This window comes from Propithecus coquereli, unplaced genomic scaffold (assembly GCF_000956105.1).
Source record: "Propithecus coquereli isolate 6110/MARCELLA unplaced genomic scaffold, Pcoq_1.0 Scaffold442, whole genome shotgun sequence".
Classification (NCBI taxonomy): Eukaryota; Metazoa; Chordata; class Mammalia; order Primates; family Indriidae; genus Propithecus; species Propithecus coquereli.
The window spans coordinates 705,079-724,721 of NW_012150197.1; the positions used below are offsets into that span (position 1 = coordinate 705,079).

At 56.5% G+C, this 19,643-nt stretch overlaps 1 protein-coding gene across 2 annotated transcripts; it reads right to left on the bottom strand.

Moving 5' to 3' along the window:
• Positions 1-8,915: 8,915 nt before the first annotated feature.
• PPDPF (pancreatic progenitor cell differentiation and proliferation factor) lies at positions 8,916-10,151 on the bottom strand. Of its 2 annotated transcripts, none has more exons than XM_012654562.1 (5): positions 10,016-10,151; positions 9,648-9,725; positions 9,486-9,563; positions 9,306-9,402; positions 8,916-9,239 (listed from the first exon to the last, which is right to left on the bottom strand). In XM_012654562.1, exons 2-5 carry the CDS (start codon positions 9,700-9,702, stop codon positions 9,131-9,133), a joined length of 339 nt encoding a protein of 112 aa, XP_012510016.1. In that variant the 5' UTR covers positions 9,703-9,725; positions 10,016-10,151; the 3' UTR covers positions 8,916-9,130. The 2 variants fall into 2 exon arrangements, with proteins under 2 accessions (XP_012510016.1, XP_012510017.1); XM_012654563.1 differs by having other exon boundaries at positions 9,993-10,151.
• Positions 10,152-19,643: the final 9,492 nt, after the last annotated feature.

Sequence of the window (19,643 nt, forward strand, 5' to 3'; positions counted from 1 at the left end):
GCCCAGGGGCCCAGGGCCTGGGGGCACTGGAGCGGGGGCAGGTGGGGGGCCAACGGTGCCGTTGTTTCTCTGTTCAATAAAAAGTTTACGCACAGTTCGTGATTTTCCCCTAGGTCTTCCTTACAGACTTGGCTGGGAGCTGGCGGGGCTGCCCCAGGGAAGGGGGTCAGCTGAGTCTCAGGGGGGCTCCCTGGGTGGGGACAGGAGGCTGAACGGGGAGGGGTGCGGGGCTGGGGGGGAGGGAGGTGGAGGCCGCAGGACCCTGGCGGTGTGGACGCGTCTGCGCCGCCGCTCACAGTCTTTGGACGCCCCCTTGTGTCTGTCTCAGGCAGGGCAGCACCAGCTTCCTCAGCTGGGGTCTGTAGCCCAGACGTGCTGGGGACCCCAGTGCCACCTCTGGGGACCCCCATGCCCTCCTCCCTCTTCCGGGAACTCCTGTGGCCCCTGCACAGCTTGTCAGTGTCCTGAGCTCCCACGTCCCTGGCCCTCCCTGTTGGTTCCAGCCCAGCCTGCTCTGGGGTGGCTCCTTCAGGGCAGAGTCGCTGCTCAGACCCAGGCCCTGGCCCAGATGGGGGTCTCAGCCTGGGGCCCCTCGCCCAGGAGGCGGCACTCAGGCCACCCTGTGCACCGCGGATCCTCCTCCTGCCCACAGCGGCTTTCGCCTCAGCCGTGTTGCTGGGTGAGTACTGCAACGGACCCAGCACCACCGAGGCAGCGGCGGCTCTTCTCTCCTCGGGCCGTGGGGCGGTTCGCCTCTTGGCGGGGCTGCACCTGTCTGCACCCTCTTTCCAGGACGTCTCTTTTGTCCATGGCCAAGTCATAAGAGGCTTACTGGTCTTGGTTCTGAGTCACTTGAAAGGTACTTTTGGTGTAAAACAAATGAGTTCAGTACTGACAGGAATGATATTCACTGTTTGTTCCAGCTGAAATTTGACAGCAGGATATTTGGTTGTTTGCTTGTTTCTGAGACAGGGTCTTGCGCTGCCTTCTGGGCTGGAATGTGGAGTGCCGTGGCGTCACCACAGCTCACTGCAGCCTCAGACTCCTGGGCTCAGGTGATCCTCCTGCCTCCGCCTCCCGAGTAGCTGGGACTACAGGTGCGCGCCAGCACACCCAGCTGATTTTTTCTATTTTTAGTAGAGACGGGGTCTCCCTCTGCTCAGGCTGGTCTTGAACTCCTGAGCTCAAGCGATCCTCTCGCCTCGGCCTCCCAGAGTGCTGGGATTACAGGTGTGAGCCACCACGCCCGGCCTGAAAGGATTTTTTAAAAAACAGCTCTATGGTCAGAAGTTGGCCTAGTTGGAAGCTGATAGTCAGGCCATACAGATAACTTTTTAAGGCCTCTCTCATCTCTCTGTTGGATCCTGCTTCTCCCACAGGAGCATCTTGGTTCTTGAACCCCTGCGGACAATACGTCCCGACCGTCCACTCCCTGTTGGAGCTACCGGCCTCTGCTTTCCACCGGCTTCTGACACCCCCGCCCTTGGCCAACCGTGGCCCCAGCCAGCTCCCGTGACTCTTGGTCAGTCCCCTAAAAGCCTGACTGCTCCACCGCCCACCCCTGCCAGAGAATCCCCTTCCCGCTGCAGCCCCTTGGGCGTTGGCCTCTGGGCCTGCTCTCGGGGGACTCCAGGTCCCCCAAAGCGACTGCCTGGAGCCGGAGGGAAGAGGCCGAAAGAGCCGTGACAAGGCCGACGTGTGGAAACGAAGGCACTGCTGCCCAGACCGGCCTCTGAGAGCAGGCGGACGCCCAAACTCCTGGAGAAAACGTCCTCTCTCTGCCTTCGAGACACACATTTTCTAGCCTGTCACCTCTAAAATCTGCCATCGTTTCGAAATAGAAACTGCAGGGAGATGACTGTTACCAGAAAGAAAAAAAGGAGGGATTTGGAAACTGGGCAAATGAAAAATCTTAGCGGTCTTTCCGACGAATATTAGCAAAAAGCTTTAGCCATCTGAGTGGGTGATATTAGCTCATCCCATTTTGCCAGAAACACAGTTTGGATAAAAACCTAAGTAGAGATAAACCTGTGTGTGAGACTGTGCTCTGCTGACTCATGAATAAACATTTCAAGATTAAAGTTATAAGATCTGTGTGTTTATGTATATACGTGTGTTCATATTAAGTGTATGTGATTTTTTCTGTCTCCAGATGGTACTACCAAATTAATTTATAAAATACCTTTAAAAGGTTCTGTTCAGATTGGTTTAGAGATGAGTGCTTGTATAAAGTAAATATTCCTAAAACTCTCAGAAATACAGAAACTAAGCCAAATTTTTTTTAAAGTTTATGAGATCTGGGACAATCTTTGGTCAATAAAATTGGTTCTCAGATTGCCGGTAAAATACTCTAAGCAGGAGGGGAGCGTGGACACCCCTTACACCCGGGAAAGTGGGGCCGCACCTCGTACTGTGGTCACGCTCTGGTCCGTGACGGCGAGGAGAGGCTCCTCCCACATCTCCAGAGGCATCTTCCGCAGGCTTTGCCAAGTGGCTCGACAGAGGCCGATACTGGATTTGGAAATGGGAAGTGTCTTGGCATCAGCGAGGCGGTGTATACGATTGGACGTGGTCGCAGCCAAAACCGCGTGGGCGCCCGTGGGCAGAGGCACGTCCAGGCCTTTGCTGCGACGTGCCGGCCGTGCACAACGGGCCGCGCGACGCAGGTGCAGCACCTCCGTTGCGGTTCCCCGCTTTGCAACAGCAGCGCCAGGGTGGCAGCTCTCCAAACACTGGCTGAGCTCCCGGGACCTGGCGGGAGGCCCGTGTTGACGTCTGGGCAGTGGAACCAGAATATCACAAGCGGACGCCCAGGTATCTCATCAGAGGAAGCAGAATTAGCCAAGGAAAGAAAGAGGCGGTAACAGTGTTGCCTCGGGGCAAGGGTTGTGCGTGGAGCGAGCGCCCCGGCAGATGTCACCTCCAACGTGACTGTCAGGAGAGGCAGCTCCAAGCTGTCCCATCACGCTAACAGGACTTCTCGTCCTCAAGAGGCTCTCTGGCACCTGCGGGGAAACCCCATGAACACAAACCTGTTGGACCCATGACCCAGGCCCTGCACGTCCCGGCCGCTGCCGCGTGTCCCGCCAGGGAGGACGGGAAGCTGCCGGCCAGACTCCGGAAGGGCAGCGGACTGGTGCGCAGCTCCCCAAAGATCTGACCCTTTACATGAACGTATCATATACGGAGAAGAAACGCTCAGCTTTTTTTTTTTTTTTAAAGGAGACTACATTAATTATCCTTTTAATTAAAGAGAAAACTTGTGGGCAAGAACAAAAGAAGTCCTGAGAACAATTCGGAAGCAGAGATTCATTAGGAAACATTCGTCTGCGGCTGTTGTCTGACCTCAGAAGTGTCGGCCCCTCCTGCCTTCCCCTTGGGGTTGTTTTTTTTTTGTTTTTTTTTTTTAAAAAACATGTTTTAGAGACAGGATCTCGCTATGTTGCCCAGGCTGGTCTCAAACTCCTGGCCTCCAGTGATCCTTAGGGATGGTTTCTGAAAGTAATTGGAATAGTTTGTGCAGCATCTGTGATCCTTGGATACGAGTACAGCATTTTGAAGATAACCTTTTGTTATAAAATGTTACTAAACATAATAAATCATGGTGGGTCTTAGTGAAGTAATTATATATTTTCATAAAGAAAATATTCTTGGCCAATAGAAAACAAAATTTTAACATAAAAATAGTTTCCAAAATCTTTTTGGTAACTTGCAACCTGAAAAATTGTTCTAAGTTAAATTAAGTAATAGATATTCATTCAATGTCTGGGGCATTTCCAAGTAAGATAAAATACTGAAACGTTAATTACTAAGCATAAGTTTAAGTTTATATACTTTCGGCATCTTGTTTTCACACGGCATAGAAAAGCCAAACATATCTGGGTCTGTTGATAAACACGAGGAAGTGTACTATAAGCTAGTGTATGCTTCCAGAAATCATGGACTAGTGTTCCACAGGACGCCGCTGTGACAGACACCAGCTTGGCTTTCTTCCTAGTTTTCACTAGAAATTAAGGACTGAGAGTCATGGCTGATACATACAATTAAAGCTACTAGAAATAATAAAGGAAGCAACTCTGTATGCAAATGTACTTTTGGTGAGGAAAGTCACAGGTATGGAGGATAAGGCCGTGTTTCCTCTTAAGGGAAAAAGAAGCAATTAGTTTTGTGCTAAGGTAGAATTACTGGTTCTTCCAGAATGAGAAAAAGAAAAATGCAAGAAGGAAAAAACATGAGTGGATATTAAGAAGAGACCGTAAAGGTTTGTGGAAAAGGAATCTTATCTGCGTAGCTAACGCTGGCTAAGACTGGATGGGTTTACTTATAAAGCTCCATCCAAAATTAGCTTTAGTATTAACAGTACACTGATGCAAAACTAGAATTTGGTACTATGAAAAGTTTTTATCTTTTAAGTAATTGGGCTAGGAAACAACAATTTTGTGTTTTAAGGTAATTTCTTGTGCTTCATATTATCTTCTATTTGGTCTTTGATTACTGAAGAAAAGTGAGTCTTCTCAATATTAAAAGAGCCAAGTTTTGCTCACAACTACATAACCTGCTGTATTTGCCTTTAATTTTATTTTCACTTTCATTAAATAACTAAAGTCATATTTAATTAAGTTCTAAAACTTTTTGATATTTGTTACAACTTCCTAAAATGAAATTCTAAATTAAGTCTTTTTTTTTTTTTTTTTTTTTTTTGAGACAGAGTCTCACTCTTTTGCCTGGGCTAGAGTGCCGTGGCATCAGCCTAGCTCACAGCAACCTCAAACTCCTGGGCTCAAGCAATCCTTCTGTCTCAGCCTCCCAAGTAGCTGGGACTACAGGCATGCGCCACCATGCCCGGCTAATTTTTTTTCTATATAGTTTTAGTTGTCAGATTAATTTCTTTCTATTTTTAGTAGAGACGGGGTCTCGCTCTTGCTCAGGCTGGTCTTGAACTCCTGAGCTCAGGCAATCCGCCCGCCTCGGCCTCCCAGAGTGCTAGGATTACAGGCGTGAGCCACCGCGCCCGGCTAAATTAAGTCTTTTTGACCATGAACTAACTTTGGGAGTTTCCAGAAAGGCTCCTGGGACATCTCAAAAGAACTTGTCTCCCACCTTATAAAAAAGAGATGTTAAATTAATCAGGCTTAATTTGATACGTTAAATTACATGGGAAGCATTTTCAAACAGTAAGTAATGCTAAATCTTCTTGCGGTTATATTTACGGGTGTTATTGATGAGTGTTGCAGAAATTGTGCAAAATTCCCAGAAATCTACTATGTTATCCTATGATATATATCCTATCTGACATTATTCCTAGAAATCTGGTATAATGTTATCACTCATAATTTTGGCTATGTTAAAATGTGCCACAGAAACGACCACATTTCCTTGTGGATGGCATCGTTGATATAATGAAGGTTCATCAGATCCTTAACCACGGTCATCTTAACTCCTTTGCAATTTAGTTGCTGTTTTACTTTGATTCTTTCATCAAAGTGTGTGCAATCGGCTACAGCCCCAAATTGTTTCTTCTTCAAGGAGACCCATGGAAAAGTGGGACAGGCATTTGGAATGCAGGCTTCTGATAGCTTTGACATCACACCGTCAGACCAGGCGAGGACTTCCAGAACCCTGATGAAGAACCTGACGGGTTCCGAGGCCAATCAGAACAAGATTTAATTACATGGGAATGAAGGAATTGATGAGGATAATTTTTTTATGACTTTTTGTTTGAAACATTACTAGTTCTTTACTGCTTTGTTTTTCAGATCTAAGGAAATGCTCTCTTTTTCTTAAACTATCTATAGCTTACAGCAATGTGGTAAAGGATATCTTTGTAAACAAGGTGAAGTATTTTTTTCTTTCTACCTAATCCCTCCAGAATTCAGAAACTATCGGTATTCTTATTTTTATGGCAATGTATAGTTATTTGCATGAGTTCAGGAAGAACCTGTTCTTGAAATGACACAGTTGGAAAACACTGGGTTTATTACCAAGGCTTTGACTGGAATGTCATTATTTTCAGATATGACCAAATAACTTTAAGGAGCCAATAAAGCCCCCTGGAAAAAAATTGGCCTCTATCTCATCCATGGTTCCCTCACATGGCTGTGTTACAGATGGGTAAGGAATGCCAATTCCTGGCATGCCCAGAAATCTTAAGATACTCCAGGGACTTCAAGAAGAGAGGAATTCACCCAAATCTATAGGTACTGCAGAGAAAGGCTTTGGCTTGGTTTCCTGGCCCCAAGAGGCTTTTAAAAGTCCACTCTCAGATTCCTCATCAAAGGTTCCAGCACAGCAAACTTAAAAAGAGCCAACGTGGTTAATCGCTATTCTTGCTGCACTTTTGTGAATAGTTATGACAACTATAGTATGTGTTGACTGTAGACAGAAAGATTGTTTCAGAAGCAAACTGTGGTGCACCTGTTGTTATAATAGATTCTGGCCCTGTTCAGTGTTTTTGAGGTCTGTTTTCTACCTGTAATACGGACTGGGTCCTGAATCCTCCAATACCTGGCTACAACTCTCCAAACTAGTATTTCCGATTTCTCTCCCACCCTTCTGGCTCGGGACTGATCACTAAAGATTAAAACTGCCCTTTTCCTGAAGCCCTGCAAGCTGAAGCCAGGCCCCTTGACACGGACTTCAGAGACCACCCGACTCGTGTGTAGACCACCTCCATGACATGCGAACTGCAAATCAGAAAAATCTGTCCGCTTGCCACTGCCTGCCCTCCCTCTGAAGATGCTTCAAGCCCAACATCTAGAATCTCAACCGGCTGCCCTCTGGAGTAAAAAACTGAGTTTACAGTTTGTTCTAATCATTAGCCTTTTTGTTTGCACAGAAATGCCTCTTAGTAAACACCGGACTGGGCACCCACACACAGGCCTGCCTGTGGTGGAATCCCGCCTGCAACTCCGCCTCCTGAACTAGGACAACCGCTCGCCGCGTAACTGGACTGGCCTCCTTCCCGGTGCGGGAGGCCGGGTCAGCGTGCCGTGGGACAATCCACCAACACAGCGTCTGGGCCGCGCTGCTTCCTGGGGACGGTCCAGACAGGGGAATGGCGTGACGCAGGAGACACAGTAGTTTGGAAATTGAGAAGGCGGAAGCGGGAAGCCACTCCCAACCTCCCCCCACTCTTCTTCCCTGAAGCAGGCCCAGGAGGGGTGCGCTCTGACCTCCTCCCTCCCGACCCCCTGAAGACCCTCACGTGGCAGGTGTCCTGCTCTACACCCAGAGGGAAGGAAGGTCCACAGGGTGACCAACGAGAATCTGCACACTCAGGCGCTGCTAAGTTCCCCGGTTTATTGCCATTAGGTTACACTGTCTTCCAACCGTACCTCTGCACGATGTTCCATGAAATGCAGAGATTTCCCGTTTCTTCGGACCTTCATTCCGAAGGCTCCCACGTCACATAAAACTCGTATTAAATAAATACGTGGCTTTTCTTTTGCTAATCTTTCCTGTTATAAGGGTCCCAGCCATGAAGCATCTGACCAGGTAAGGAAAAGGTAACACTGTTTCTCCCTACAGACAGCTGCATGCAGACACAGCTCCCAGGACTGCTGCCTCCAGGCCAAGGGCACTGCCAGGGAGGGAGCTCCTCTAGCTGAGGCCTGCCCTGGCCGGGGCAGAGGACGCAGGCCCTCTTCAGACACCAGCTCTGGACAGCGCCAGGCCCTGGCCCAACACTGCACTGCCCATCCCCAGCTGCCCCCAGAGCCAGTACTGCCCCTCCTGCCAGGGGGCTCCATCCTCGGTCCTGACCCAAAGCCCTGAGCTCAGCAGGGATGAGGGCCAAGCCCTCCCCTGGCCATGCACGGTGGGGACCTGAGCTTCAGCTGGGCTCTCCCTTCAATACCAGCCCCCACCCACCCCCCAACCTCTGAGTGGGGCTCAGGCTACCCTTTGGATACTCCCCATCGTGGGACCATCCGAACTGGGAAAGAGCCCTCCGCGTCCCAGCCTCAGCACTGACAACCCGGCTGGGGCGCCTGGGTGAAGTTGACCCCTCCCTGAGGGCAGGCAGGAGGGAGGCTGGGCCGTCAGTGGCCACAAGCCACACAGATGCCTTCCAATAACTCGTGCAGCTATTTATAGCACCGTGGGGGTGGGGCAGCAGGCCAGGACGGCCCTCCGCTCACTGTCCCTGGCCTCCCACCAAGCCTTCATCCACCTGACTTCAGCCCCCTAAGATGCCCCCCAACAGACCCGAGTCAATGCCTGCTGGCCACTCGAGGTGCGGACGCAGCCAGCTGACCGCTCACCTTGGTTAAGGACGCGCATCCCAAGAGCTAATAACCCCTGCGGGGCCCCTACCCCTGTGGCCCTGTGCCAATGCATGGCCCGCTCGCCCCAGGTTCTCAGTGCTCCCGGCAGGTGTCCACCTCTGACCTATAAGCTGGGCTACCTGTGGCAGGAGGCCCCCAGCCTCAGCCTGTTTTGGGTGCTCCCAGGGTGGGAGGCAATTACAGGAGGCCCCTGGGAGAGACAGCCCCGTGAAACTGCCCCATGACAGCTGGGAGGGACGGTCGCCTCAAGGGGCACCAGGTCCTTGCTGTTGAGGACTCCCAAACCCGAGGCCAGAGGCCCAGGCTCCCCTGGCAGCCCCACATGGTGGCCACGGGGCAGGGCCCGAGTCACTCCGAGCACCAGCCTCCCTGTCGGAAGGTGGGCATGGGGGGCCCGTCCTGAGTGGCTGTCCTGGCGTCTTCTGTCCAGCTCCAGGACTGCCTGCTGATCCCGGCTCCAGGAGCAGCAAGGCACCCCGCCCTTCCTGGGCCAGGCCTCAGAGGAGGCCCTGTGGTGAGCAAGGTCGGCTGCAGAGCCGGCCCCTGGCCAGGGAGGGAGGAGGTCACAGGGGTTCACCAACTGCTCAAACAGACCCTGGGGCCACACAATTCACCACACACTGCCAGGGCTGCTGACTGCTTAGGGTTTATTTTCCACTTGGTGCGAGGCAAGGAGTTAGGGTGCCAGGAAGCTCGTGTATGCTGGGACAGCAGAGAGCAGGGCTTGCCGACTTCCGGCTGGTGTCTGCGGTGTTGCCACCAAAGAACCCAACTTCCTTCCTGCTCAGGCAGCCTGGTCTAGGGCGGGCAGGGCCCTGCAGCCCAGCCCCGGCTGGGGGCGGCGATCAGGGCGGGGGCCCAGCTGTGCCAGGTGGGCTGCAGGGCTGCGTCCTCCCGGCTGCTGGGGCCAGGCCGCAGGTGGTCGCGCTCCTGGAGGCCTGGGGGGCTTCCGAGCTGGGGGAGAGCATGGGTCAGAGGCTGCTTGACACCCGCCCCCCACCCCCAGGAAGGGGGACTCACTGCTCCGGGGACTCCACGACCGTGGTCATGAACGGGAGAGTGGACTTCCCGAAAAAGAAGCTCGCCCACCAGTGACCTGGGTCGGCCTTGGGCAGACCTGGGAGAAGCAAGGGGGTCACAACGCGGCCCGCTCCGGAGGACGCTCCCGAGGTCGCGGGGCGCGAGGGCGGGCGCACTCACCCGGGGGGTGGGGGATGGCTTCCCCGGGGCCCTCGGCGCTCCCGCACGAGCTGCTGCTGGAAGCGGAGCCCAGGCGGCCTGGAGCGGAGAGGCCGGGTGAGCGGCGCGGAGCCGCCGCCCCGGCCCGGAGGCAGCGCTGGGGCCCGCGCGGGGTCTACTTACGCCGGTAGTAGTCGTGGGTGGCCACGAGCGAGCCGCCGGAGGGGATGGCCGCCATGGTCCGGCCGGGCTGGGGGGCAGCTGCGCGCGGCAGGGGAGCCGCGGTCAGCGCCGCGCTCGGGAAGGGCGCCCCGCGGGTCCGCAGCGAGCCAGGCGGGGCTCGGGCGTGGGGCGCGGGCGGCTCCAACCGGCCCGAACCGGCCGCGCAGGCGGAACAAAGGCGCTTTGTGCGCGGGGTCCGGCCGGCCCAGAGCACCCGGCCGGGGAGCGCGCCCCGGGCCCCGCGCCCCAGCCCGAGAGGAGCCCCGGGCCCGCGTCCCCGCCCCCGTTCCCGCTCATCCCACGCACCCGCCCTCGGCTGCGGCCCTCACCTCGGCGGCGGCCCTTCGCGGGCCTCGGCGCGCGGTCACGGGTGGCGGGGACGGGGGCGCTAGGCCACGGAGCCCATTTGCAAAGGAGACCCCAGGAGCCGCTCTTCGACCCAGACGCGCGCGCGCGCGGGGTGCGCACGCGCCGACGTGCCCCCTTATATGCGCGGGGGCCACGGCGGGTCACGGGGGCGGGGCGCCACGGTCCCGCCCCGCCCGGTTAGGCCCCGCCCCCCACCTCGGCCTGGCTCCCGCGTCCGCACCCGCCCGGCCGGGTTTGTTAGCCTGGGGCGGTCCGGGAAGCGCGTCGCGGCCTGGCCTGGGCTCCGAGTGGTTAAAGAGCCCCCCGCCCGGGCCCTAGGGCTGGGCTGTGCCTCCTCCCCCGGCCCAGGTGCCCCTCTCGGTCCGGCCCAGCCTGGCCAGCCCGTCTGGCGCTCTCTGGCCGTCCGCCCCGCGCTGAGCCTCGCAGCCCCGCAGTGTCCCCTCTGCGGTCCTGGCTCCGGAGGGGCCTGCCCCACTCTCACCCCACAGGACGGGGGCTTCGGCTCGTGCGCCCTCCATCCCGACAAGGGCCCCCGCGGCGTCCCCCTGCCCCCAGCTGTGGGCACCAGGCGGTGCCCGGAGGTGCATGTGCCTGGAGCCCTCCAGCCCGGCCTTCCAGGTCTTCACAGCCCTGGGAAGCTGGGCACCCCGCCCGCGCCCCACTGGGGCTCTGCTGGCTCTGCGACCTTCGGCGCGGTCCTTAGCCCCATCTGGCATCCTGCCGGGGCTGGCGGGGACTGGAAGGTGGGCCAGGCGCAGAGGGAGGCTTATTTGAGTGGTTCGGGTCAGGAGCTGCTGTTTGAGGACAAGTCTCCAGTCGCTGGAGGCAGAGGCTGGGCCCTACTGCTCAGGGGCCCCCTGTTGGGGGGACCCCAGAATGTCTCTGGCAGGTGCCTGGGGCCTTGGGATGGCCCGCCACACCCTCGCTTGTCAACCAGGAGGAGGGGCCTGGCTTCCTTCCCAGGCAGAAATCAGCCTCCCTCTTCCTGCTGGAAACTTCCTGCTGCCTCCCTCTGCCCCAGAGAGGAAGTTTCCAGCTGAGCTCGGTTTCTTTACCACCCGGTCCTGGCTGGGTGGTGACTTCCCCCTGGGTGAGAGGGTCTGGGGAGGTCCCTGGGGACAGGTAGACTGCAGGGCTTCTCTAGTCAGCCCTGGTGGGTTTGACACCTGACGGGGTTTGCTGTTCCCAGCTGGCAGGGACGGCTGTGTGCTGGCTCCGTGCTGGGTGATGTTTGGGAGACTGGGGGGGACGGTGCCTTCGTGGGTGCAGGTGGCTCAGCTAGGCGCAGGGAATGGTGGGTGAACCACACAAGGGCTGCTTTCCAGTGGAGGGGCCAGTCCGGCGGCTGGACGGGAGAAGGGGCGTCGGGTTCAAGCTGCAGTCTAAGGAAGGAGCCTGGGGGAGGGCCTGGGTGGGCACCCTGGGACACGGTGCCCGGTGCTGTGGGCAGCAGTCCAGGGCCAATGGGCCTGGGCCAGGACCTGTGGTGGGAGAGGTGCGCAGGGCCACTGAGGAGGCAGGTGGGTCGGCCCAGTTAACACCGGGAGGGTGGAACTTTCTGGCAAGACCCAGGCCTGCCTCGTGGCTGCTTGAGCCACAGGCTCTGAGAGACCGAAGCCCAGGGCTTGGCCCTCCGCAGGGCTCCTGTGTTTGTGTGGCCTCAGGGCTCAGACGGACTGTGGCCAGCGCCAGGACCTGGCAGCAACGGCCAGCACAACAGCCTTGGGAGAAGACCTTGGCCGACTTCTAGAGCCCAGCAAGTGGGGTTAGGGCTTGGGGCCCAGGCCACCCTGTCTCAGAGGCAGGGAGGTGCCCAGCCAAATCCTGGGCATGGTGGTTACTCGGGCAGGGGCACAGCTGGCTGGGGCGAGGGCAGGACGGAGAGTAGGGGGTGTGGGAGGTCTGCTGCCCAGGTGCCCCGCAGCAGACCCGTCCCGTGGGGGCTCTGAGCAGAAACAGCTGGGCCTGGGGGGTTGCCCTGAAGAAGGGGGCTGGCTTAGGTATTCATGGGGACGGCAAGCATGCCTGGGCTTCTGCTGGGAGGAGCTGGGGGCTGGACACTGGCTCTGGCCTTGTTGTTGTTGCTTCTGGGCTGGGACCCATCTCCCCATTCATTCGGTAGGTTCCACTGTGTGCCAGGCATAGTGTGCGGAGCTGGGTGGGCTGGGTAGGCCCAGCTCAGGACCCGGAGGCTGAGTAAATGCAGTCTCAGCACCGGAGCAGGAAGGTGTTCCTAGTGGCGGGACCAGCATGTGCAAAGGCCCTGGGCCTGGCTGTGAGTGTGGGACGTGGGGGAGCGGAGAGTGAGAGGTTGACCCCAGTGCCTCATGGCCTGGGCTGTCCTGCCCTGGGGCTGTGGCAGTACCTTCTTCCCCGAGGGGCACAAACGGGGCTGGCCCTGGGATGGTTCCCAGCAGGCCTGAGGCTCTGCCCCTCCCTCAGGCCTCCCTGGCTGGCTCAGGCCCGGACAGCTGGGGGAGAGGAGAGGGGGAGAGGAGAAGGGGAGAAGGGAAGAGGGGCCAGGCAGAGCCCTGTGACTCCCCACTTTATGTGGGGTCCTGAGATCCCTCTCCAGACCTCAAAAAGCCACGGAGCCCACACGCCTGACACAGAGCCCCACCCTCAGGAGGGAGAAGTCTCGGCCATCACAGAAGGGAGCTCGGGGCTGCCCAGGGCACTTCTGAGGCTGAGGGGATGCTCTGGACTCCTCTCTGGCTTAGAGCTGCAGCGTCCTAGGATGGGCGTGGGGGACCCGCTGTGTCTCCTTCTGTACTCAAGAGCCCGTCACTGCGGCCAGGTGGCAGCCATTAGGTGCTATTAGGTTAGATTTGATTAGGTTGGGTTCTGTTCGCTGGGTACAGATGCACGCTGGGCAGAGCCCACGTTGTCCTACGAGGCCGAGGGCAAGGCCAGCCACACCCCTGGGGTCAGCCTGTGGCAGGCCGGTCCGGGACCCTGCAGGGAGCCGGGTGCTTGGCCGGTGTGGAAGCGGAAGGTTCTGGGGCAGATGCTGAGATGCAGCTCGGGGTGCAGAATGTGTGTTGGACTCGGAACCTGGGAAGGCAGCGACCAGCCGGCACCACCTTTGTGCCGCGCTCAGACTGACGCAGCTGCCGGGGGGCGGGGGGGCTGTCTGCTGCCCCCGATGGGCAGCAAGGCCTTCCGCGGTGTCCCCAGGGCCCTCAGGGCCGGCCTGGCCCAGGTCATTCTCAATCTCACCAACAACATCAGTATCAGAAACTCACGAAGTAAAAGCTGCATTTCCTGAGTCGGGAATAGACGGTGATCCGGGTGCACCCTGGTCTGAGAGAGGAGGGCTGCGGGGCCTCTGTCCCCACCTGGACAGCCCAGCCTCGGCGAAGACGCTCCGAGACGCAGGGCCGGGTCGTTGTCCTGCCGAGCAGCCACTGACCAGTCCCGGGTGGTGCTGGTGCTGGGAGAACCCAGGCTGGGCCCACAGACCCTTCTCTCGGCCGCCAGCAGCTGGCTCGCTTCCCGGTGGCGGTGTCCACGGACATTCCGGGCGTGGCAGGGAGTGTCAGCCCCGCTCCGCCGCTGGCTCCGAGCGTCCAGCAGCCCACCGGGCCGGTTTGGAGGGTTGTCGGGGCCGCAGGGGCTGTGGGCTGGGAAGCAGGAGCAGGAGAGACACTGCGCCTGAGTGTCCAGCTTCAGGGAAACGGGGACAGAGAAGCCAACGGGACGGGAGGCTCGTCACCCGCAAGCTGTGAGGCTGAGGCTGGACCCGGAGGGCTTCTGCAGGGAGGGAGGGAAAGTCTCTGCCTCCCCCGTAGGTGGGGGTGTGGGGGTCTCAGTGGGCGTGGTGCCCGTGTGGGGTGCACAGCTGTCTCCGTGACTGGGGTGCCGTCGCCCCCGTGCTGTGCTGTCCAGGTGTTTGGGGGCGCGGCGAGGGTTCTGCCACCGCGCTGCCCAGCGCCTGGCAACCACTCGCCTGCGTCCCGCCCTGTGGGTCTGCTGCTCTGCACGGTTCGTATCGATGGACTCAAACACTGTCCGGCCTTGTGTTGGCCTCTGTCACTCACAGTGTTTCCAAGGTTCATCCGCGTTGTCACACGTGTCCGAAATTCATTTCTTTTTATGGCCGAATGATATTCCGCTGCATGGACGCGCGGCATTTTGTTTATCCACTCACCCTGCGATGGACATCGAGTCGTTCTGCCTTTGGGATACTGTGAATGGTGCTCTTGTGAACGTTCCACGTACGAGTTTTTGTTTGAACACCCGTCTTCGCCTCTTCCGCATCTGTACCTGGGAGTGGCATTGTCAGGGCACACAGTGGTTCTGTGTTTCACCTACTGAGAAACTGCCAGGCTGTCTTCCGCAGTGGCCGCACCACCGTATGTTCCCACCGGCAATGTAAGAGGCTCCAGTTTCTCCACGTTTTGCCAACACTTGTTATTTTCCGTATTTCTGATTATAGCCACTTTCGATAGGGCGACAGGGTATCTCATTGTGGGTTTGATGTGCCCTTTCCCAGTGACCGATGATGTTGAGCATCTTTCTATGCTTATTGGCCATTTGTGTGTCTTCTTTGGAGAAATGTTTCTTCAGACCCGTTGCTCATCTCTGAGTTGGGTTGTTTGTCTTTTTATTTTTGAGTTGTAAGAATTCTTTATGTGTTCTAAATACCAGACCCCTAGATGATATGATTTGCAAATATTTTCTGCCATTCTGTGGGTTGTATTTTCATTTTCTTGAGTGTCCTTTGGTGCACAAAAATTTTTAATTTTGATAAAGTCCACTTTATATACCTTTTCTTTTTCTTTTTCTTTTTTTTGAGACAGAGTGTCTCACTGTGTTGCCCAGGCTAAACTGCCATGGTATCAGCCTAGCTCACAGCAACCTCAAACTCCTGGGCTCAAGCGATCCTCCTGCCTCAGCCTCCCGAGTAGCTGGGACTACAGGCATGCACCACCATGCCTGGCTAATTTTTTCTATATATATATATTTTTAGGTGTCCTATTAATTTCTTTCTAATTTTTAGTAGAGACGGGGTCTCGCTCTTGCTCAGGCTGGTTTCGAACTCCTGAGCTCAAACAATCTGCCCGCCTTGGCCTCCCAGAGAGCTAGGATTACAGGCGTGAGCCACCGCGCCTGGCCTATACCTGTTCTTTTGTTGCTTGTGGTCTTAGTGTTATGTTGGAGACTTTGTTGCCAAATCCAAGATCCTGAAGATTTACACTTGTGTTCTTCTAACAGTTTTACATTTTATGAGATCTTTGCTTCATTTCTACTTGATGTTTTCCTATACAGTGTGAGACAAGGGTCCAGCTTCATTCTTTTGCAAGCGTTACGGTTCCCCACCGCCATTTCTTTCCAAATACTCTCTGATTTTAGAAATTCCTGTAAAACTGAAATAATCAAGACGGTGTGGTCTTGGTGAGGAGAAAGACACACAGATCCATGAAACACAATAGAGTCCAGAAATACAGCCACACAAATGGGTCCAGTTGTTCTCTGAGGAAAGCACAGCAGTGATTCCATGGAGAAAGTATAATCTTGTCAACAGATGGTGCTGGGAGAATTGGACATACACATGCAAAAAAAGATAACCTTGACCTAAATCTCACATCTCACACAAAACTTCACTACAACATTGGATAGTGTATCTAAATATAAACTGTAAAACTATAAAACATTTAGAAGGAAGTATAGGAGATAATCTTTGGGACCTGGGTAAGCTAATGTCAAAAGCATGGCCCATTTAAGGAAAATATGGACACATCGGACTTCATTAAAATTAAACACGTTGTCCTATGACTGACCCTGTTAAGAGACCAGAGAGACAAACCACACGGGGAGAAGACATTTGCAAATGACACATCTGCAAGGACTTGTGTGCTGAACACACAGAGAACTCCCAGAACTCAAGACTGAGAAAACGAACAATTTAAAAACGGGCCGAGGATGTGAATAGATATTTCTCCAAAGAAGATATGCGCACGGATAATAAGCCCACAAAAAGATGCTCAACATCACTGGTCATTAGGGAAACGCACATCAAAACGAGAGACAGCACCTCAGCCCACTGGGACAGCTCCAATCAAAGACACGCAATGACACGTGGTGACACGGATGTGAGGACGTTGAAACCCGGCTACGCAGCTGTTGGGAACGTAAAATGGCGTAACCGCTCTGGAAAACACGGTGGCAGTTCCTCGAAAGGCTAGTCACATGACCCAGCCACTTTGCTCTTAGGTATCTACCCAGGATAAGTGAGGACACGTCCCCGCAAACACCTGTACCCCGTGGCAGCATCATTCACATCCGCTCCAGAGTGGGGACAGCCCAAGGTTGGGCACCGGAGGACTGAGTGACAGAGTGTTCTGTGTCCCACAGTGGAGTGTCACGTGGCAACAAAAAAGAACAAGGCGTGGTACACGCCACAGCCGGGTAAACCCCGTAGACGTGCTACGTGAAAGCAGCCAGTCACACAGGACCACGCGCCGTGCGGTTTCGTTTCCACGAAAGGTCCAGGGTAGGCTCAGAGGCAGAGCAGAGCCGCGGCTGCCCGGGCGTGACAGGGCAGGAGAGGGAGCGAGCGTTTCTGCCTCGTGGCGCAAGGTTTCTCTCTGGGATGGCGATGTCGCGCCACTCTGTAAATACATTAGGAGCCGTGACACTCTACCCTTTAGATGGGTGAACTTTGCAGTACGTGGATGATACCTTGATAAAGCTGTTTTTTTAAAAAAGCATAATAGACTTACGTGGGAACTTCACCAAAGACAAAACGATCTTCAACGACGTTACCCACTAGGGATGCGTGAGATAAAACCACCACGAGACGCCCTGGCGCACCCGTCGGAGAAAAGATTCCAAACCAACCAACAGTATCGAGTGCCGTGGAGCTCGGGGTCCTCCCCGGAGGTCACGGGGTAGCTGGCAGCACCAAGGTCCTGCTTTCTCGCTGGCCGACGGCCTGGGGGCCCCTCAGCTGTGAGGCCCCCACTCCCCCCGGTGCTTGGCTCCCTGGGTGAGGCCCCTCACAGGCCTTGGGACGCCCGCAAGGACAGCGGAGCTCGCGCTGCCCAGTCTGCCAGGACGGAGTCCTGAGAACTAGGCACCAGTCAAGGGAGGCACCGTCTCACCTCCCTTCTCGTATTCCACGGGCGAGACACGAGCCACAGTTTTTCTCTGCACTCGGGGCAGGGCGTGACCGAAGGCTGTGACTCACCAAGGTTGGGTGGAGACACGCAGTGTCAGGCCGCGCTGCGTTTGGACACAGCCAGGATGGAGAGATCTTCTCTTTTTAGGAGAGAACTTACAGTAATGCCTACTCCAGACCCACCGAGCACAAGTGCAAACCAAGTCCCGCTGGGATCCGCAGGGGAGACGGAGATCGAAGTGACTCTCACCATGTCAGGGGGGCTGGGAACACTTTCCACAGATGGACACGAACAGCACGAGGACCGGCCTGCAGTGGTTCACCCTGCTACAGGAAGAACCAATGCTCTTCAGAGAAAGACAACAGAATCCAGAGTCTCTGCACGATGTCCGGCGTTCAGTAAAAATCACTAGACAGACAAAGAAATAGGGAAATGCAACCCACAGTCAAGGAAAAAAGCCAATTATCGATTAATTTCCTCTCAGGTGCAAATTCACCCTCCCTTGCCTGCCGGGAAAAGATGGATCTGCTTAGTGCAGAGGAGAAATGCTCGGTAATTCCTGTCTGTTGTCCTGGAACAGGTATTGGAGGGTGAACCTAGAGCCAAGAGACAATAAACTAACGATTGGCGTAACGCGCACACAGCTGCTCCTGGGGTACACACCAAACAGAAACCTGCACAAACGACAGGCACGAAAGTGTTCACAGCAGCTTTGTTTGTAGTAGCTCAGAACGGGTCGTGGAATACTATACAGCAATGAAAACGAACAAGTGCTACTACGTGGGACAGCAGAGACGGACCTCGCGTGTAGCAGCGTGTGAGAGCAGCCAGGTGCCGGATACGCACCGTACGTTCATCTACGAGAGGGTTAAAAACAGGCAAAAGTGACCCGTGGGTAAGAAGTCAGGATGGTGGTCACCTCTGAGGGGCGAGAGGGAAGGTCTGTTTTGGGGTTGGGTTCCTTGTAGTAATTCCTCGAGCGCATTTGTGTGTGTGCACGTTCCTCTAAGAACGCCCAACCGCGGCTCTTCGACAAAGGGCAGCAGTGCCCCCCTCCCCCCCGCAGGGCTCTCTCTGCTCCTTCCCCCGCCACGGCCCAGCCTCCCCACCCTGGCCGTGTGGGGAGGGGCCTCCCTGGGTGTCTTCCACGGACCCTGAGAATGACGGTGCCAGCTGCCTCCTCTGCGGCAGGCGTGACCAGTTATCCCCCCAGTGAGACCCAGCCGTCTAGCTGGGGGAGCTCTGTGCCGTGGTGAAGGCAGGGCCTCAGGGCTGCTAACCACCCCACCCGCCACCTCCTTGAACCCGGAGTCCCGTGTCCAGGAAAGGACATGGGGCCTGGGGAGCTATGGGAGGGGAGGCTCCTGGACAGGGACTCTGCTTTCAGTGTCCCTTGCAGGGGACCTCACCATAGACCCAGGACCCCCTCATTCTCCACTGGACCTAGCTGTGCAGTTGAAGCCCTTCCTCCCTGGGCCCCGGGAGACCGACTGTGGGGCGGTGGGCCCACAGACCCTCACTGCGCGCTCCCCATCTCTGAGCATTGGAGGGTCCTGACCTGCCCTGGCCTCAGGGGCCGACCCCCTCCTGGGTCAGTGGCCCCTGCATCCTGCTTTGCCTCCCAGCCTGCAACGGGCTGAATGTGGGGGCCCTGCACCCAGAAGCTCAAAAGCCCTGGGCTTGCCTCCCCCTCCCCACCAGGTGCTCCGGGAGGAGGGGCCTCGCATGCTGTGGCCGCCTGTCCCCTGGCCATGATCCCTGCTGGGCCACTGCAGGCGGCCTTAGATGGGGAGCAGGCCAGGCTTCCCTCCCTCTGTGGGGGGCTGCATCCCTCTCTGGGCTTCCCTGGGAGACTCAGGTCTGCCCCAGACCTGCCTGGACGCTGGGTATTGGAGGAGACCCTTGGCTGGCCCTGGGCCCGCGTGTTGCCGCTCAGCCCCAGCTTCCCTGATTGCGTGGACGTGGCCTTCCTGCTCTCGGGGGCAAGAACTCCTCTTCTGCCCTGAGACAGTTTAATCTGCTGCCCCATGGGCTTGCCCAGCCCCCAGGCAGGCTGCAGACGAGATGCTCCAGGCCGGTGGCTGAATCCACACGAGCTCTGGGGTCAGAGGGCAGCTGTGGCCAAAGCTAGCATTGAAGTCATCCTGAGACACTCCGAGGCCAGGGAGGGGCCTTCCCCAGCCCTGATCCCCACCCTGTCCCAAGCCCCGTCTGGATCTGGGCTGCAGCCACCACCTGCTCAGGGCGGCGGCCCCCAGGGTGACGGCCTGGCTGTGGCCCCGCGGCAGGGCACATGCACAGGTGGTTGGTTATGCACACGCAGCTATTATTAACCCGGCAGTGACGTCACCGGCAGCCAATGGGAGGCAGGTTTATTTCCAGGGCTGACAGCTTGATAACGGTTAATTTTAGCTGGATCTTCTTTCCTGAGGCTGGTGAAACCCTAGCCAGCCAAAGAAGGGGC